The 18083-nt window shown below is 58.3% G+C and overlaps 2 protein-coding genes across 14 annotated transcripts in view; one reads left to right on the top strand and one right to left on the bottom strand.

Annotated features, from left to right (window-relative positions):
• Positions 1–5856, top strand: part of EBF3 (EBF transcription factor 3) — a 113911-nt gene extending 108055 nt beyond the window's left edge. For 2 of the 13 annotated variants that reach the window (XM_036335681.1, XM_036335680.1), the window contains exons 12-17: positions 653–718; positions 1310–1487; positions 2471–2659; positions 3051–3248; positions 4244–4356; positions 5273–5855. In XM_036335681.1, the coding sequence (XP_036191574.1) occupies positions 653–718; positions 1310–1487; positions 2471–2659; positions 3051–3248; positions 4244–4356; positions 5273–5290 (762 nt within the window). In that variant the 3' untranslated portion in view covers positions 5291–5855. Of the gene's footprint in view, positions 1–652; positions 719–1309; positions 1488–2470; positions 2660–3050; positions 3249–4243; positions 4357–5272 lie in introns of all 13 variants that reach the window. The other 11 variants (XM_036335688.1, XM_036335687.1, XM_036335692.1 and 8 more) reach the window with 9 other exon arrangements.
• Positions 5857–7261: 1405 nt separating this feature from the next.
• The window catches only part of MGMT (O-6-methylguanine-DNA methyltransferase), a 188999-nt gene continuing 178177 nt past the window's right edge, over positions 7262–18083 (bottom strand). Inside the window, exons 5-6 of the mRNA XM_036335695.1 lie at positions 7993–8108; positions 7262–7450 (exon numbers count right to left, since the gene is read on the bottom strand). Of these exons, the coding sequence (XP_036191588.1) occupies positions 7414–7450; positions 7993–8108 (153 nt within the window). The 3' untranslated portion in view covers positions 7262–7413. The remainder of the gene's footprint in view (positions 7451–7992; positions 8109–18083) is intronic.

The raw sequence follows: 18083 nt of genomic DNA, 5'->3' as shown, positions 1-18083 counted from the left end.
CGCAAAGGGCGGGAGGCGTGCAGACGCGGATAGACCCCGGGCGCCGCGCTCTGGCTGCGGAGGCATTTAGGAAGTCCTTTACAACTTGCAGTCAAAGAGGTTAATTGAAAAATTTCTTAACGTCATTATGAAAGAACTAGATTAACCCGAGTTAATTCACTTTATTGTTCAAAATAAAGAGGCATAAGCACTGAACTCACTTGCAAATTTGGGGCGTGAATTAGGGGCGAGATGTTGTCTTTGCGGGCTGTGCCAGTTTAATTAAGATATGGAAAATTACTTATTGTTCTTCACCACTAAAGTGCTCGGAATTAACAGGCAGACGCCGCGCCCGGGCCTTTCATGGCTGTGCCGTGTGTTTGTTTAATACCCACAAGACGCCGTCATTAAGCCGCAGGCACGCACGGGCCCCTGGCACCCCCGGCCGCCCGCAGCCCCTGCCACAGGCGCCCATGGTGAGGCCGGTGACTTCAGCTGGGGCTCTGGGCAAACTTTGAAAACCCCCGTGGCCCTCTCTGCCTTCCTCCGTGGCAGGGCAGGACGGGGTTGCCGGGGGTTCTCGGGGTCTCCCGCCCGCAGCATAACTGAATTTACTGCTTTCTCAGGGGGCGCACTAGTTCCTCCAGTGGTCACCGCTTTTCTCTTCTTTCAGGAAGTTTTGCTCAAGAGGGCGGCCGACCTGGTGGAAGCCTTATACGGGATGCCCCACAACAACCAGGTAGGCGGTGGCGGAGGACACCCCCCCTTCCTGGGGTGACCGGGGCCCGTGAACAGCCAGCGGGCCTGGGCACAGCCACTGACCACAAGGCGGGAGTGGGGCAGCCTCCCCGCGTGTCTGTGCCCTCATGCTAACTGTTCAAGCAGGAGATGGCAGGTCAGGGTCAGGGTCAGGGACCAGAGCAGGACTTGCCACAGGAACAGAAGCACCTTGGCATCCACCCAGTGGGCTCAGGGGCTGGTGGACTGTGGGTGCTGCCGGGACTCGCAGCACAGAGGCTCTGGGGATGTGCCCCTGCTCTGCCCCGGTGCGCCCTGCGGGGGCCTTAGGGCTGCAGGTGAGGAATATAGACGTGCCGTCCCAGAAGCACCCTGAACGACCTTCCTAAGGGAATTCCTTGCCCCATTGAAAAGGCAGTTGTCAGTCTGCCCCAGGGACAGTGGCCACCGCCATCCTTTTCCCCAGGGAGGTGCGGTGGGCGGGGCGGGGGCTGGGGCTGCGCTCCCGGGGGCCTGCCGGCTCCACGCAGACTGGGCGCTGGGGGGCGGCCCCCGAGCCTGGCCTCCGGTGACGGGCTCCCCTCCTGGCCAGGAGATCATCCTGAAGCGGGCGGCGGACATCGCGGAGGCGTTGTACAGCGTCCCTCGCAACCACAACCAGATCCCCACGCTGGGCAACACCCCTGCGCACACGGGCATGATGGGCGTGAACTCCTTCAGCAGCCAGCTGGCCGTGAACGTGTCCGAGACATCGCAAGCCAATGACCAAGGTAGGTGGCTGCGCAGGGCGGACCCCTTCCCGGACCCTGCTGGGGGCGGTTGAGAGTTGGCCACAGCTGGCCTGTCCCCAGTCCCGTGGGGCGTGGGCAGTGCCCGGTCCTCTGCGGCTCTGCCCACAAGCGCCGTGCAGAGAACAGAGGCCCCAGGACCCCTATAGCAGCCGTGTCAGCTTGCACTCAGGGTATGCTATTTGCTAGACGTTTCCTTGAATTTATCTGTGAGCCACCTGGCTTTCCTGAGTCTGGGGTGAGCCACAGGGTAGCTGGGATGGGTCAGTCGGCGGGGCTCTCCTCAGATATGCTGCGTGGGTGGGATTTGGTTTCTCAGTCTGTCATGATCAAGTGTAAAGAAGTGCCTGTTCCCCACCACGTCCCCATCCCAGGCCAGGGCAGTGGGGTGCAGCCCCTGCTGTCAGCCCCCTCTTACACATCCTGCAGGCAGTCGCCCCAGAGGCAGCTCAGCTGTGCTGCAGGGGGGGCTTCTGTGCACCCCGTGGCGGGAGGGAGCCCTTTCCCAGCCCCTCCCCACACTCACAGAAACTGCAGCTGGAAAAGTGACCCCCCCCCCCCACACACAGCCTTTTACGGGGCGTCTGGCCACAGACAAGCGTTCCTCGTCAGCCATGGCATTTGAGGGTCTGCGGAGGCATGGGTTCACCTAGTGGGGCCCGACCGGGAGTCTGAGCTGTTGGTAATTGCTTCTAGCGAGACCCGCAAGCGGCTGACGGGTAGATCGAAGCGCGCTTCCGGCCGTCCAGGCCAGCAGGGACGGGCCGGGCCTGGCGGCCACACGCGCAGCCAGGGGTCGGCGAGACGAGGCTGTCGGAGCTGCTAGGGGCGCGGGGGCACCAGCACCGCAGGAGGTCGATGAGAAATGTTTACTATATGATACAGATTTGCGGGGAAACCCCCCCAGTGTCTCTCCCTGATAATAATGTTATTTTTGGCCGGGGGGGCGGGGGGGATTTTAACAGTCGGCTACAGTCGCAATACAAGCAGCGTGTCCCCGCGAGGCTACGTCCCCAGCAGTACTCCCCAGCAGTCCAATTACAACACAGTGAGCACTAGCATGAATGGATATGGAAGTGGCGCCATGGCCAATCTAGGGGTCCCTGGCTCGCCTGGATTTCTTAATGGCTCCTCCGCTAACTCTCCCTACGGCAGTAAGTGTCTGTTTTTGTCACACGTCATCGCACAGATTCATTTTCACTCAAAGTCAAATGTGTGCATTGCTTGGATGTTCTGTGATGTGAGCTACTGGACACGAGGAAGGGTGGCTGTGGAGGCTGGGCGCCCACCTGGCGACAGGAAATTGACCTCAATCGGGCCCCATGCGATCGCATTGGAAACCCAAACCCAAACCCAAACCCAATCGGAATGACGCGGGGCCGCCCAATTGGAACCGAGTCCGACACAGCGTTTGCCTGTTGTCCAGAGAGGGGCCACGCGGAGACTGGCATGCGTGCCTGGCCCCGCTGTCCCCGGCGGCCCGCGAGTCTCTGTGTCGTGTGCCGCACGGCGCCGCGCGTCCTGACCGTGTTTGCTTTGTTGCAGTAGTGCCGTCCAGCCCCACCATGGCAGCCTCTTCGGTCACCCTCCCTTCAAACTGTAGCAGTGCCCACGGCATTTTCTCATTCTCACCTGCCAATGTCATCTCTGCAGTGAAACAAAAGAGCGCCTTTGCGCCCGTGGTCCGGCCCCAAGCCTCTCCTCCTCCCTCCTGCACCAGCGCCAACGGGAACGGACTCCAAGGTGAGGGCGGTGCGCGCCTGGGGCCGGGCGGGGCGGGCTCCGGGAGCCCTGGTGGGACTGTCCCCAGGGCCTCCCGAGGGCAGGCTGGGCCGCGAGGCCAGGGTGGAGACCATGCTGGGTGTGTCCCTGGGCGGCAGGAGTCCTGGCCCTTCCTTTGGCACATTCTCGGAGGCCTTGCAGCGCCCCCACCATTGCATGCTCCCTGTGGTCCCCCTCGAGGCGCCCCTACCCCAGCCTGGTCCTCAGAAATGACACCCAGATTCCTTAGCTCCCAACACAGCCTGTGTCCTCCTGGTGCAGCTCAGGGAAGGGAGCCCCCTGGGGAGGCAGGAGCAGGTCTGCGTTCAGACCCTTTCTGTGCACAGGCCTTCAGGGCCACGGCTGCCAGAGCCGGCGCAGGCCCCGCTGGGCACAGGCCCCGCCAGGCACAGGCCCCGCCGGGAGCTCCTTCGGCCACAGCCTCCTTATTCAGAGGCAGCAGAGGACCCCAGGGCCCGGTGGAGGGTCAGAGTGTCCCCGGCCGGGCCCATCTCAGAGCAGCCTGCCCTCTGGGGCCTGGACCAACAGGCCAGAGCCCCTCCTGGCCGGCCGTCCTTGCAGAGGGCAGTGGGCCTGGGCCGTGCCAGGCAGAGCTGGTTTCTAAGTGTCTCCTCCAAAGACTCAAGGAGAAGGGCTGGCCCCGAGGGCAGAGGGAGGCGCCTCCCGGACACAGCTGCTCACAGCTGGGACACGCTGAGCAGGCCCCCAGCGCCGCCTAGGGCTGGGTCCCCCGGGCAGTGGCCTGTGCTGCGTGTGGCAGGCGGGGCCACGTGGGCGCCCACTTGCCCGTGGCTCTGGGGTGCCCCGAGGCCCCAGGCGCTGAGATTCAGGGCCACCCTCTGGCCTCTTTCAGACACCTTGGGTCTCTGCTCCTCCCGGTGAAATCCAATCCAGTAACTCCTTTAAACACACGAGCCCCTTCCACCAGTATTCACTGAGCGCCTACTGTGTGCCAGGCTCTCTGCTGGGTGCTGAGGACGTCCCCGTGGAGAAGACTAACTGGCCCTTTTGTGAAGTCGGTGGCATATTTCACTTTGATGAACTAATGCTCAAAAAAGGACCTGGAAAGGTATCAGTGATTTGAAATCATTGTCTTCACAACACCTGTCAGTGTGTGAGAGGGACGCCCGGGCCCCAGCGCTGCTCGCAAGGCCGGGGCCGGGGCCTGCCCGCCGCCCACGGGGCCGGGCCCCTTGCGAGGTGGTGTCACGTGAGCCCTGTGTACACACGCGGGGCTTCCATAGAGTTGTAACGGTGAGTCGGAGATAAATTAATATTGTTGGAATTAATGAGCTGGGAAATTGAAGCGCGCATCACTACGTGAACAAGTGTATTAATGTGCGATACATAAATTAATGGGAACCATCGTTCTGACAAAAATTAAACAACACGAAAGTTAAAAGATTTCAAATGACATTCGTGCCAGGAGTCCACCGGAAGGCGCCCGCTGCCCTGGGCCTTTTGGCACCGTTTCCTCTCTCCTTCCGAGAGGAGACGGGAGGACTCCCCGAGGCCGAGCTGGGACTTGCATCTCTCTGGGGCCCTGGGCCATGCCGTGGCTTTGAGGTTGGGGGCCCACGACTCACCCTTACGATACCCAGCAATCAGCAGAGGGGAGCCTGAGGCGTGTCCCGGCTTCGCCTAGGGAGAGAGAGCAGGTCGGTCCATTCTGTCTACAGAGGTGGCCTCTGGGGAGTCGGGGCCTCCGTCCGCTACACACAAGCCGCTGCGGTGTGTCTAGCACAGCCTTCCCCCCGCCCCCCCTCCGGAAAGGCCGGAGACCCCCCCCTTCCACAGGAGCGCTTGAGCAGGGTCTGTCCCCATGTGCACCCCATCCCCTGAAGTAGGTCCCCCCACGCCTTAACCGAGCCCAAGGCTGGTTAATGGAGAGCTGTGCAGCCCCGAGGACACGGAGGAATAACGCAGAGAGGAGGCCGGCCCCGCCGCCCGCCGCCCCCCGTAACCCTCTGCTCCCTCTCTTGCAGCTATGTCTGGGCTGGTAGTCCCGCCGATGTGAGGGACCTCTGTTTGCCTTCCGCAGCACCCAGCACCCCGGGACGGACTTCAGGGGACACGTTGAGTGTATTGAGACATGCTGGTGGAGACCGTATCTTCAAATACGTCAGCAGCAGTCGAAATGCTACGAAAGACGTTGTTTAAAGATTTTATTTAAACTATTGAGAGCCGACAGGCAGACAGCCTACTCCTTCATGAACGATTCCATTGTACTGACTGAACTTTTCATACATTTTCACACGTCTCGGTCCCGAAGAACAAGGAGAACAAAGCGACGCTATTTTGTATAGAGTTTCCGACTCCGTCTTGGCTGTGTCTCGTACTTGCTATGTGTTGGGAGAAACTTTGTGAATGCACCATTTTGATGCTCATGAAACAAACACTGAGGAAAAATGCCTCCGGACATTTTTCTGTACTCATCCTTAGAGTCGCAATGGTTGTGTATCTCTATAATGTGAAATATTTTTTTGTGGTGAACCAAGGGGGCCAAGGAGGTGTGAGCCATCGACCTGGAAGAGAGGATGACTATATGATTCGAGTTGGGGGTGGCAGGGAGGGAGGGAGGGCTTACCATTGCTTACCTTCATCTTAATGAAATGAAACTTTGTAACTTATTGTAGTTAGAAATTGTAACTTTGATATTGAATTCTCTTGCCTTCAACAAGCACACTGACAGAGAAAAAAAATGCTACTGTCTGTTGGTTAAACTATTCTCCCACTGCTAGAGCTTCCTGTTAAGCAAGCGTGATCTGCGACATTTTTCCACTTTTGCTAGTACTGTATACGATTGCATTCTTAGGCTACTGTGAGGTCCATGTTTCTTGTACCAGAAATTGTCCTTTTGACTTCTAGATCCTTCTCCCCTGATGTGTTTTGTATGTGGTTATAAAATTGTAGACTTTTGTGATTTTGCCAAAGTTGTAGCTAAATATTTATACACTTGTCTTGAATTTTTTTCAGATCCACTTAACTATTTAGAGAGAAAAAAGAAAAACCACCACCACAAAACCCACCAAGTTTTATTCCTTATGTGTCCTATAAGGAATAAAATGGTCTCATTCAACACTTTTCCATGAACACTTACAGTTGCTAAGGGACTTTCTTTTGTAACATATCAATTATAAATATTGTATTTATCGTTGAAATTTTGTACATTGCTTTCCCCGCCATCTTTTTTCCTTTTTCTCGTCCGCGTTGGTTCTGGGTCATGGCCCAGTGTTTGCGACGCCGGGAAGAGCATTAAGCCAAGACTGTCTCTCTCGTCTGTTTCGTTAAAGTGCATCCGTGTCCTTGCGTTTCATTTGTACTTAAAAAATAATTTGCTATTATTTAGACTTTTCATCCTTTTTTTTTATTTTGAGGAAAAGTCAAATTCATTGTTTATTTTTATATTATTTTTAAGTTATCTGAACAAATACTTTTGAAAACAAAAAATGTTTGTTGTATAGTCAAAACAAAACGGTGCCACCGGCCGTGACAAGTCCTAGTAGAGTCTGTGCATGTGGAACGGCCGTGCAGAGGGGACACCGTTTGGGGCTGTGTCCTTATTTTATTATTAATATTTTTTTTTTTGGTAGAATGTAAAAAGTCATTTTAGCTGCCACCCATGACTTTTGCCACATAGCTGAACTGTGTTTACTGGAAAAATTCAGAGGCCTAAAGTTTAAAATAAAATTTACTTCTGATGTTTTAATTAAAAATGTCTGCCACATGAACTTCTCTGATGCCTTAAAAGTGGACTTCTTTAAAGATCCTTTGTGCGATTTCATCGCAGGCGTACACCACAACTGTTAATCCGATCTCATTTGGAAATGTACGGTGTTAACACACACACACACTCAAGCACAAACCCGGGGCCTGCCGGGTCCCTCGCTGCATCCGGTCCTGCCGCCTCCCGCCGCCTCCCACGCTCACCTCGGGTGCCGGAGGTTTCTGGGGGGGGGGGGGGGGGGCACGACGGCCCGGGTTCTTGGGGAACGGTGTTCCCGGTGTGGTCAGGCCCTGCAGCACTGCCTGTACTTTTTAAACTGGAATGACCTTCCCATCCTGCGCCTGTGAGCGCCAAACCCGCGGCCAGACCCCAAGGGTCCGCGCTTTCTCCCCTTTGCGTTCAGCATCTGCGGGCGGAACGGCCGACGTTTGGCAAACTGCAGCAGGAATCAAAATCAAAACAGAAAGGAGGGGCTTTTTAAAAACTTTACGACAAAAAGAAAAACAATGCACAGCTTAGAAAAGTGTTCGTTCAAGGGACTAAGTAAACAGACAGAAAGTCCCCAGCCGTCGGCGGGTCCCACGCGGGCCCCTGACGGCCGACAAGGCTTAGCTACGCGGAGAAGCCCAAGAAGTGACTTTGGAGATAAATCGCCTCCGTTTTCTTTGGTTTCGGTCAGGGTTTGATCTAAACACGAGCTCCCGCCCGCCCGCCAGGGCCCTCACCCCCGCGCTCGGCGTGTGTTTTAGGTTCATTAGCCAACAACGCCCTCATCGCTTTACTGTCTCAAACCTGAGCGCTTCACCCGATGGTAGATGTTACTGTTAGAGACCCTACAATGAGATTGTTTTATCTGTACATTTTTTCAGATATTTAACTGTATAAAAATGTTCATTTTACACAATATTTAATTAAAGTATTTCTTGTCTGTGAATTTCACTTTGGGTAATTTTATGTTTTGGTTATTGAGACGCCCACCTGGATGCACACACGCGAGGGACCCTGGGGGTGTCGTTTGCGTTCCTGGGGTTCCAGAGCATTGTCTCGGCTGACACGGAGGGTTCGTGGAAGAACCGTCTACAAAGTGATCCCGCCTGCGGAGAGAGAGTGTGAGTTACTTAGATGGCCTGGTCCCACCTGTGTGTTTCACGCAGACGTCTGCAGGTGACGGTCACACTCGGGCCAGTGGCCCTGAGGGACACGCACCGTCACCAGGCTCACGGGGGCGCGGTCACCGCTCACCAGCCCTGCTGCTTCTGAACCGCAGGGTTTGGCCGGCAGAGCAGATGCTCCTTGTGTCCCCATCCCGTGCTCCACTGGGCAAGGATCAGCTTTAGGAGAGCGTGGGGTGGGGCTGGGGCTGGGGCGCAGGGCGGGCGGACAGCAGGGCACCAGATACAGCCGCCAGCCGAGGTCTGACCTGAGGTCTGACGTGAGGGTATGATGCCCCCGCCGACTCCAGGCCATGACAGGCCCCGGCCACTGCCCCGGCCGCTGTGGGCTGCACGTGGGTGTAGCCAAAGGTGCCCACGGTAACAGGAGCTGCCGAGGCCCTAATTTACACGCCGATTTCAGCTCCGGCGAGTTCTCCGCACCCCGTTCCGTTTTATTCTGTGTTTGTCATCTCCTCAATGAGAGGCGGTTCTGCATGTTTTGGCTCGCAGCTCTCACACATACACATACGTGTGATCCAAATTAGTGCTCACAAATGTCCCCTTAATTACTTGTTCTGCTGAGCAAAACAGGAAACAATTACTCAAAACATAAAGAAACTTGTGCCTCCCTCCTCCTCCTGCCAGTGCCAGTCGGTTCCTTTGACGGCATTTGTTTCAGCCTTAAAGAGGCAGCAAGGAAGGGCTCCGGGTACAAAGCTGCTGCCTGCCCACTCCCCTCCCCCAGGCTCCGTCCCAAGATGCGAGGACGGGGGGGCTGGGGACGCAGTTCACCTGCCTCCCTGCTCTCGGGCAGGAGCCCAGCCTGGGATGGGGGCCAGGGCCCTGCGTCCTTCCTGGGGAGATAGAAGCGACTGCATGTTTGTGTTTCGAATCAGAAGCGAGAAGTGCCCTCAGAGTGGGTGCCAATTATTGTCAGGCCGCCTTTTAAGGTCTTTCAAGCTCTTAAAGATTATTCAAAGCACTCGAAATGGGCTTCAATCTAATGCCTCATTTCATTGCATTAAACAGCCCAGTTAATAAAGAATCGATATATTCAAAGGGCAAGGTTATCTTTTGTCTATAAGGGGTGGTGTCATTCTGCACCTTTTATAGTTCAAATGCTGAAAAAGACCTCATGAAATCCATACTCATCAGGCAGGTCACCGGGAGCAGCGGGGCGGCTGCGGGGAGAGGCGCCCCCCGGAAACCACTCCAGCCTTATCGCCGCGCCCTGCGCGCCAACGAGGCCGCGGAAAATGTCAATTTCTCATCAAGACAAGAGGCTGCGCTGATCGGCCTTTGCAGAGAATACACACAATTAGGAGAAGGCAGCCGGGCGGCGGGGCAGCCGTTTGGAGCACCCTCCCTCCCCCACCGAGAGCCCCCTCCCCACAGATGATAACAAGAGTTGTTGATAACTGAAGTGTCAATACGCCCGAGAGCGGCTTCTGAATGCGCGTCCTTGTGCTGGGCGCTCCCGCCGATGCCGGCCGATAAGGGCGCAGCTGCGGGCGGACACGGGGCTGGCCCTCACAATTAACGCCATGAATAAATCACACAAAGGGTCCGCTGCTTTAGACGCCGTGAGACAATCCCCCGCTTTACCCTTCAAGGGCTCCTTTTATGTGGGAATAAGGTTGCTTTTAATGAAATTTAAACTCATCAGAGGAAATCAAAAACCTCCAATCAGATTACAAATTGATTTTCTGGTCGTTTGTCATTTCCCAGTGTGGGGCCGCAGGTTTCCCAGGGAGTGGCGTGAGCGCAGCCCCGGCCGGGCCGGGGACAGACGGGCCGCTCCTGACCCTGCACACTCAGACCAGCTCTGACTCACCCCCCTCCCCGTGGTTCTGCAAAAGTGAACCCACGACCAGAGTGGGTGCCATTCAGCTAGGAGGCCGGCCGAGGCCCCACCCGGGGACACCGCCGTCCTTGGGGGAACTGGCCGACGTCCAGGCGCAGCCAGGCCCACTGACGGCCGGCGGGCGCTCAGTGCTGGGACTGCAGTAAGTCGGGGTTTGTGCCCACGCCCCGAGTCTGCTCTGTGCCACACCCACAGAGCCACCAGAGCCACCGGAGCCACACAGAGCCAGACAGAGCGCCAAGGGGTGCCACGGAGCCACACAGCCACGCAGCCACACACTGGGCGGTCATGGTCGGGGGCAGCGAGGAAGCAGGGCCAATTCCTACTCAGCCATTCAGTCTCAGCCCAGGTGCTCGTCCCTTCGCAAAGCCTGCCCTGCCTGTGGGGAGGTCCAGGACCTGCCGCATGCGCCCCCCCAAACCCGGGGAGCATCTAAGGCCACCAGCCTCCCAGGGTCCTACCCACACACCTTCCTCCCCATCCGCCCCTACGTCGGAGGCACTGGCCCAGCCGAAGGTCCCGCGGAGCACCCGGCTGGCGTGGAGGGGCGCCCTGTCCTTCTGGAGAGACGGGGATGGGGACGGAAGCGAACATCATTTCTGATCGAGCTTGCCGAGACCATCTTGCATGAAACCATCTCTAAAGCGCGGCCAGTCTCCCATGTTTACGTGCAGCCAATAAGCACCACCCTCGCCCGCCCGCAGTCCCGGCCGGTGGCGAGCAGGACATCAGTCCCGTCCTCCCGTCTGTCCTCCCGGAGGAGTGCCACATAGAGCTGAGCTGGGTCCCCCTCTCTCAGGTGACAAAACTGCAGCTCAGAGAGGGCGATGACCAGCCAAGGTCAGAGGGCTGGAAGGACCAGGCCGGTGCCAAGTGAAGTGTCCAATCCGCACCCCCCGGGCCCGTGCGCTGATGCAGGTCTCAGAGGCCTTCGGGAATTCAAGAGACAGACCATTGGGATGGAGCCAGAACCACGCTCCCTGGGCTCCCAGCCAAGCTCAGGAGGACACACGCCGCCCCCGGCTCAGGGGGCCTGGTGCAGCCCGGCCACCTGGACAGATGGGAGCTGGCTTGTCCAGCAATGTTAGCTGCGGCCCAGGGGCCTCTCTTCAGGACACGGCCAAGGCCACAGGCTCACTGCCCCAGGGCCTCTCCACCACACCCGGGGGCCGCCAAGGAGCCGCCCCCCACTCTCCCACCAGCGTCCTGGGGTCACACGTGGTCCACACCGAGTCTAGCAGCATGTGGGGCACGGGCAGGGGCAACAGGCTGAGGGGAGGAGCTGTGTGCATGGGGTAGGGACAGCAAGCGTGCAGGCCAGGGCTGAGGCAGCACACAGGGCGGGGCTAGGGCTGAGCCGGCCAGGGCTCAGGAAAGCTGCTGCTACCGCCTGACCATGGGGACAGGGTGCGGACAGAGGAAAGAGAGCGATGAGGACTGAGTCAGAAGAGGCCACAAAGAAGTCAGAGAGACCAAGGGTCAGGAGGGGGCATGGGGGTCCCACCTGCTGCCCCGTCAGACCGCTCCCACCACTGCACTGATGGGGGCCATGCACAGCTCACGGCCCTGACGGCAGTGTGGTCGTTAGCCAAGACCAGACCTGGTGTTTCTGCCTATGAGACACCAAGCTCTTCGCCGCCTCCCCGTGCCACTGCTGGGGGGCCAAAGCCGGGCTGGCGCCCCGAGAAAGAGAATCTGCAACAATGACAACAAAGGGTCCACACTCCCAATATACAATGAGCTTTTGCAAATCAATAAGGCAGGACAGGCATCCTGAAGGAAAAGGGGCAAATTCACAGTCAACGTGCAGGGACAAGTGACCCAGAAGCTCAGGAGACTACACGGGAGCTCACCTGAAATGCTCTCAGATGAAAACAATGAGACCGAGTTTATTTTCCCTTTATTTAATTAGAAAAGACTTTCCTTAAAAGCTCGCATCAGTCCTGCTGGTGGAGAAAAGGGCCTTCTCCCAGTTGTCCACAGAAGTTATAAGTGGCACCGCCCTTCCAGGAGCCGGTTGGCATGGTTATATCCAAAGACTTACCCGTGTCTGTACCCACCGACCACGTCCACTTTGGGAATCGGTCTCAAGGAAATGATTGGAGCCTGGACAAGACTGTGAGAGCAAGATTGTTGCTGCTGTGCATTTACCTGAAACACGGAAAAGAACCCAAATGTCTAAAACCAGGAATAACTAATTGAATGACTACAATGGAGTGCTACCTGTTCCATTGAGACCTAAATGTTATCGAGTTATAACTACAAAACTCTTAACCCGTCTTTATGACTTCACACCATGACGCATATTGGCAACTGGGTGTGAAATGATGGACGCGCCGCACTTCCTACATGTGACACCAAAAGCAGGGGCCACAGAAGGAAAACGAGCTGGACGTCATGGGAATCACAGACATCTCTGCTCCCACAGACACTCAGGAAGTGACAGACAACACGCAGGACGGGAGACACCTCCGGAAAAGCATCTATCGATCGGATACAGATCTGTGTCTAGACCACACAGAGAACACGTATGGCTAATGAAAAGACAAATGACTCAACCTAAAAACGGGAAAGCGATCGGAATAGACAGTTCTTCAAAGAAGACATATCGATGGCCCACAAGCACATGAAAAGATGCTCCACATCATTGGTCATCAGGGAAAGGCAAGTCAAAGCCACCGTGAGCTAGCGCGTCACACCCACCAGTGTGGCTGTGATGACAACGCCAGACAATGCCAAGTGTGGGCGAGGCTGTGGGGAGATCAGAACCCTGTAGGTAGGGCTGGGGGGATGCGGCTGCGACCGCCAGACCTCGGGGCTCCGCAATTCTTTTCTTTCTGAAGGCATCGCTTCTTGGCATGTGGGACAGACCCTGCGCCACGCTAAGTGCCTGTGGGGGACGAGCCCTTGTGGGGGGCCGTCACCGCCCAGGGTGGGAGGGCCCGCTCCGGGTCCACAGTGGGGGCTGAGGGCGGAGGAGGCGGTAAGGGCGGCAGGCCCTGGGTCGCCTGTGCTCGCTCTGACCGGCAGCTCCGGGGCGGGAGGGCCCGTGTTGGCGGTGATGGAGCAGGTGATCCTGACCGTGGCTGCTTCTCCCAGAACTTCTCTAATCAGAATGGATCTGCTGTCAGGAAGCCTCGGTGTGAGCTATGGCCAAGGCGGCTTCCTGGACGCGCAGACCCGCGGAGCCCGGTGGTCGGCCTTTTTTTTTTAGTCTAACAAGAATCAATATTTAAGATTATGCAATGTCCATGCCAGCCCGAGGACAAGGCTGGATAATTTACAATGCAAGGAATCCATTCTTTTTGAGAGGGGGAAGGGAAAATCAAGATTTAAGCTCTTCATCCTGGGCTGAACTTTCTCCTCCATTCTTAATGGCACCAGACGTAAATAAACCATCCATTTTGTTTTGTGTGAACCTCCTGTACTTGGCAGAGACTCTGAAAAAAACTGACGGGCCGCATGAGATCCCGGCCGCGGGGCTGGGCGCCCCTGCCCGTCAGCACCGCCCACTGGCATGTTGGCCGTGCGGCCCGAGCCCTCAGAGCCTGCCCTCGGAGTCTGGTGCCCCCACGACCAGCAGAGAAAGCCTTTTTATTGTCAGCTACTAATGGTTCTCGTGCCCCGTGATTTTAATGTGAAGATTAAATATTTATAAAGGCTCGTCAATAGCATCCCACAGCGGGTCCTCCGAAGCCGCAGCCGGGGCCCTGCTCGCTCGCACGAAGTCAGAGGTTGAAGGTCAGGCGAGGAGGCAGCAGCAGCTGCTGTCCCAGGGCCGGGCCCTTCGTTAGGGGGCAGGGCTGGCTCCTTTGTCTCCAGTTACTGGAACCACTGGCCTCTGCGGCCTTAGACGTGATGCGCCAGGGAACCCGCCAGCGACCTCCCTGGACACTGTCCAGCTCAGGGGTCTCTGCAGGAAGCAGGGGCACCACCCGCTCCCGCCACCTGGACAGAGAGCAGCCAGCGGGCAGGACACGCTCCACACCTCCCCGGGCAGAGGGATCCTGGGAGAGGCGCCCCGTCCACCCACCCTGGGGCCACTGAGTTTCTGAGATGAACCCGGGGTCTGTGTGAACTGTGAAGTGCTGCCTACGTGCGAAGGCTGTTCCTGTTTCTACACCTCAGTGGGGCACGGACGGTGCCTCTTTGAGCTCTGGAGTCAGGTGACCACTGTCCTCCCTCACAGCCAGCGGGGTCAGGTGACCACTGTCCTCGCTCAGAACCAGCGGGGTCAGGTGACCACTGTCCTCCCTCACAGCCAGCGGGGTCAGGTGACCACTGTCCTTGCTCACAGCCAGCGGGGTCAGGTGACCACTGTCCTCGCTCACAGCCAGCGGGGTCAGGTGACCACTGTCCTCCCTCACAGCCAGCGGGGTCAGGTGACCACTGTCCTCCCTCACAGCCAGCGGGGTCAGGTGACCACTGTCCTCCCTCACAGCCAGCCGGGGTCAGGTGACCACTGTCCTCCCTCACAGCCAGCCGGAGTCAGGTGACCACTGTCCTCCCTCACAGCCAGCGGGGTGCCCCCAGAGAGAAGAGGGGCATCGAGGGCTCGAGGCGGACGGGCTGGTGTCCCCGTGATGTGGCCCTGCCCCCCCAGACTGCAGGGCCCTCTGGTCGGGACACCTGTCAGCCGGGGAAGGACATGGATCTCCGAGACAGGACGCGAGGCGCCTGCAACCCTGCTCCTCATGGGGCACATCGATGAGGGGACATTGATCACCGCCGGGCAGGCCTGGCGGGGCCTCCGCAGGGAGACAGAGCCGCGCCGCCCGGGAGGACCTGCGCCCCCGGGGCCCGCGGCCGCTCCTGCCTGCGCGATGGTGATGAACACGCATTGATTCCTTTCGTGCCCTCCCAGCCCCGAGCACTCGTGCGCTCATCGGAAAGTGCCTGAAACCAGACTGAAGCGGCCCAACGCGGAGAATGAATCCTGCGTCACGGCATCCAGGGCTGCGAGCAATGGGGAGAGACAACAGGTACTCCCCCCCGGACACCGAAGGAAGACACTTTGCCCCTTTCCGCTCAGGAGCCCGCGCCGCTGGCCAGTGAGGCCCGCAGGTCTCCTGGGACCTGCTTCCCCCCGCAGCGGGCGCCCGCCCGGCCCCGCAGGCACAGCTGTGATGCCCCCAGCCGGCCACCAGAACACAAAACCGTTTCCGAAAAACGTTCTACCTGGAAAATTTCAAGTTTGCAGGGAAGTCGGCAGAATAGAAACGGCACAAGAACCCCGATCACTCTGCCCAGCCTCGCGGACGGCGGCCAGCACCCAGCACCCAGCACCCAGCACCCTCCTGGGCCCCCGGGCCTGCGGGCGTGCCCCTGACCCGCTCGGGGGAACAGCACGCAGCCCGCTGCCCATCCCGTCACTCGGTGTGAGCTCCCCGAGAGACCTGGGCAGTGGTCACCCGTGCTCCTGTCGTGTCCACTGACCCAGTAATGTCCTTCCCAACCTCTCCCCTGCGACCCAGGGCCCAGCCAGAGTGGAGCCCGCTCGCTGCCAGGTCTCCTTAGTCCCTTTTCACCTGGAACATTCTCTCTGCCTTTGTCTTTTCTGACGTTGACATTTCAGAAGGAAATGCCAGGATTTCACAGCAGTTTTCGCCCTGGCCTGCTGGGCTCGAAGGGTCTGCAGACACAGGGAGACCCGGCCTCGCCCTCCAGCGTGTGCATCACCACCACGGTGACCCCAGAGCCGAAGGGGTTCAGCCCTGGCCGCCCAGTGTGGGTGTGGGGAGGGCAGAGGTGCCCAGCTCTCTGGAGGGGCCCCTTTCAGCCACCCGCTGCTTGGCTCACAGAGTCACGATGCAGGCAGCGCTCCCTGGGGGCGTGCAAGTGTCTGCGAGGCCCACGGAAGCCTGGGTGCTCGGGGGACAAACTCCTGGCTGGGCTGCGCCCCAGAATCACTGATGAGCAAGAAACTGAGGAGCCCGTTTCACATTCAACTAAGAGCGACCTTGACCCAAGACTGATGCTCCAAGTCCATGGCTCTGACCCCGGGATTGTTCCCACGGAGCCTTGACACCTCTGCGGAGCTGGGTGGGGCCCCGGGGAGCCCAGGGGAGCAGAGCAGCCTCCGGAAACAGCCGTCTTCTCATCGCCTCCTGGCTCGGGTAACACGTAGAAAAGAGGGCGTGGGGTGCTGGGAAGAGGAACAAGAGGAGAGGCCACTGGACAGCGAGGGGCAGGGACATGAGGGCCGGGGCCGGGGCCGGCACTCAGGACGCTCGCCCGGGGCCTGCGCTGACAAGGGGCCCAGAGCTCTCCCGGCGTGAGAAGGGGTCACAGGTAGGGGTGACGACTAAACGCGATGTGACATCTTGGATTGGATTCCAGGTCAGAACAAGGACTTTCGTGGAAACGCTGTTGAAACCCGGATGAAGTCTGTGGTTTAGTTAGTGGTGTTCACCACGTCGCCGTCTTAGTTTTTGTACGTGGACCGCCATTACCTAAGATGTCCACGTGACAGGGAGCTGGGGCAAGGGCACAGGGGAACACTTTGTATTATCCTTGTAGCTCTCTTGGGTCTAAAATGGTATCCAGTCGAAAAGCTGCCACACACAGAAGACAGCAGTGGAGGCCCCCGGGCACGCCGGAGCCACGCGACTCCGGCGGCAGCACCGGCAGCTCATACAGGCCCTTGTTCCTTCTGCTTCTAGAAGTTATTCTAGGAGCTCAGCTCTTAAACCTCTTTCCAAAGATTCTGAAGCTGCTTAACACCCCACCATAAATCTCCTGCCGCTTAGGAAAACACTCGGTGCTAAGAAATGAACCGGAGCCACATGTGCCTAGCCCGGACCGCTGACGGAGGAACGGCTGCTGGGATGTATAAGAACTCCTACAGCTCACTATCGAAATGACACTTACACATGCGCAAGGAGCGGACAGCCCCGTCCCCGAGAAGACAGGAGACCCGCCAGGACCCCTGGAGCAGTGTGCAATCCCACGCGTCACCCAGGAAACGCAACATAAAACCACCCGACTTCACCCCACACCCACAGGGGCGAAATGAAAGAGGATGGCAACCCGAAACGCTGTATCTATTGCTGGCGGGTGTGCACAATGGCACAACCACTTCTTCGGAAACATGAAGGTGTCCATGAAGATACGTGGACCTCCACTTTGCACACGCCTGGAGAAACGCCAACACCTGCCCACGAAAGACTAGAACAGGCGTGCGACAGCAGCAGCTCAACGCTAGACACAGCCGTGCCCACCAACACACAACACACCAGCAGCGGCGTATTCCTACGAGGGAGCATTAGCAGCCACGAAAAACGAACTTGAATGCAGGCAACAACACCACGCTCAGAGCCTGCTGAGTGTGAGAAGCCGACCGAGCGTCCGCGTGAGTCCCCTTACAGGAAGCTCACCCAGAACCGAGCCGCGGCCACGGAGGCGCAGCCGGGCCTCCCGGGGGGCAGGTCGACTGGGATGGAAATGTTCTCCGTATTTAAACATTTTTAAACTGTGGTAAGATAAGTATAAAAGTTGCCACGTTCGCTGCCTCGCTCAGTGGCACTGAGGACCCCTGCTGCTGTACATCCCTCACCCCTCCGGTGGATGCCTTTACGCCCTGTTTACATTCACCGTGCGTGGACAGGGGGGATGGTCCCACCTCCCGGCTGCTGGGAGTGCTGCGGCCGGAAGTGTGCCGGCATCAGGGCAAGTTCTGTATCCTGATCGGGGAGTTGGGAACACATCTCAAACCCATTAGGCGGTACCCTTAAAATCTGAGCACCGCCTGCTCTACACCACAGGCCGGAGCCACAGTCCTCCACCCCGTGCCCCACCCCATCTGCGGGCCCCAGCTGGGGGTGTGGTGGGCCACCCCTCCCACCTTCCCACCAGGTCATCCGGGGAATGCCAGGTTTTCTGGGAGATCTGGTGTCTGGGCCCAAGCCTCTCAGACCTCAGGCCTTTGTCTGGTCTCCCCAGGTCCTCAGTCTTTGCTGACCCCGCAGGCAGCCTGCTCCCCCTGGAGTGGCTGTACCCATGAGCGGTGGGCACGGAGCCAGTGTGGAGCCGTCCCCACGGTTCCCCACGCG

This window comes from Myotis myotis, unplaced genomic scaffold, assembly GCF_014108235.1.
Source record: "Myotis myotis isolate mMyoMyo1 unplaced genomic scaffold, mMyoMyo1.p scaffold_m19_p_15, whole genome shotgun sequence".
NCBI classification, from domain to species: Eukaryota; Metazoa; Chordata; class Mammalia; order Chiroptera; family Vespertilionidae; genus Myotis; species Myotis myotis.
The sequence above is the reverse complement of the archived record's forward strand: the minus strand, read 5'-3'. Positions and strand labels throughout refer to the sequence as shown.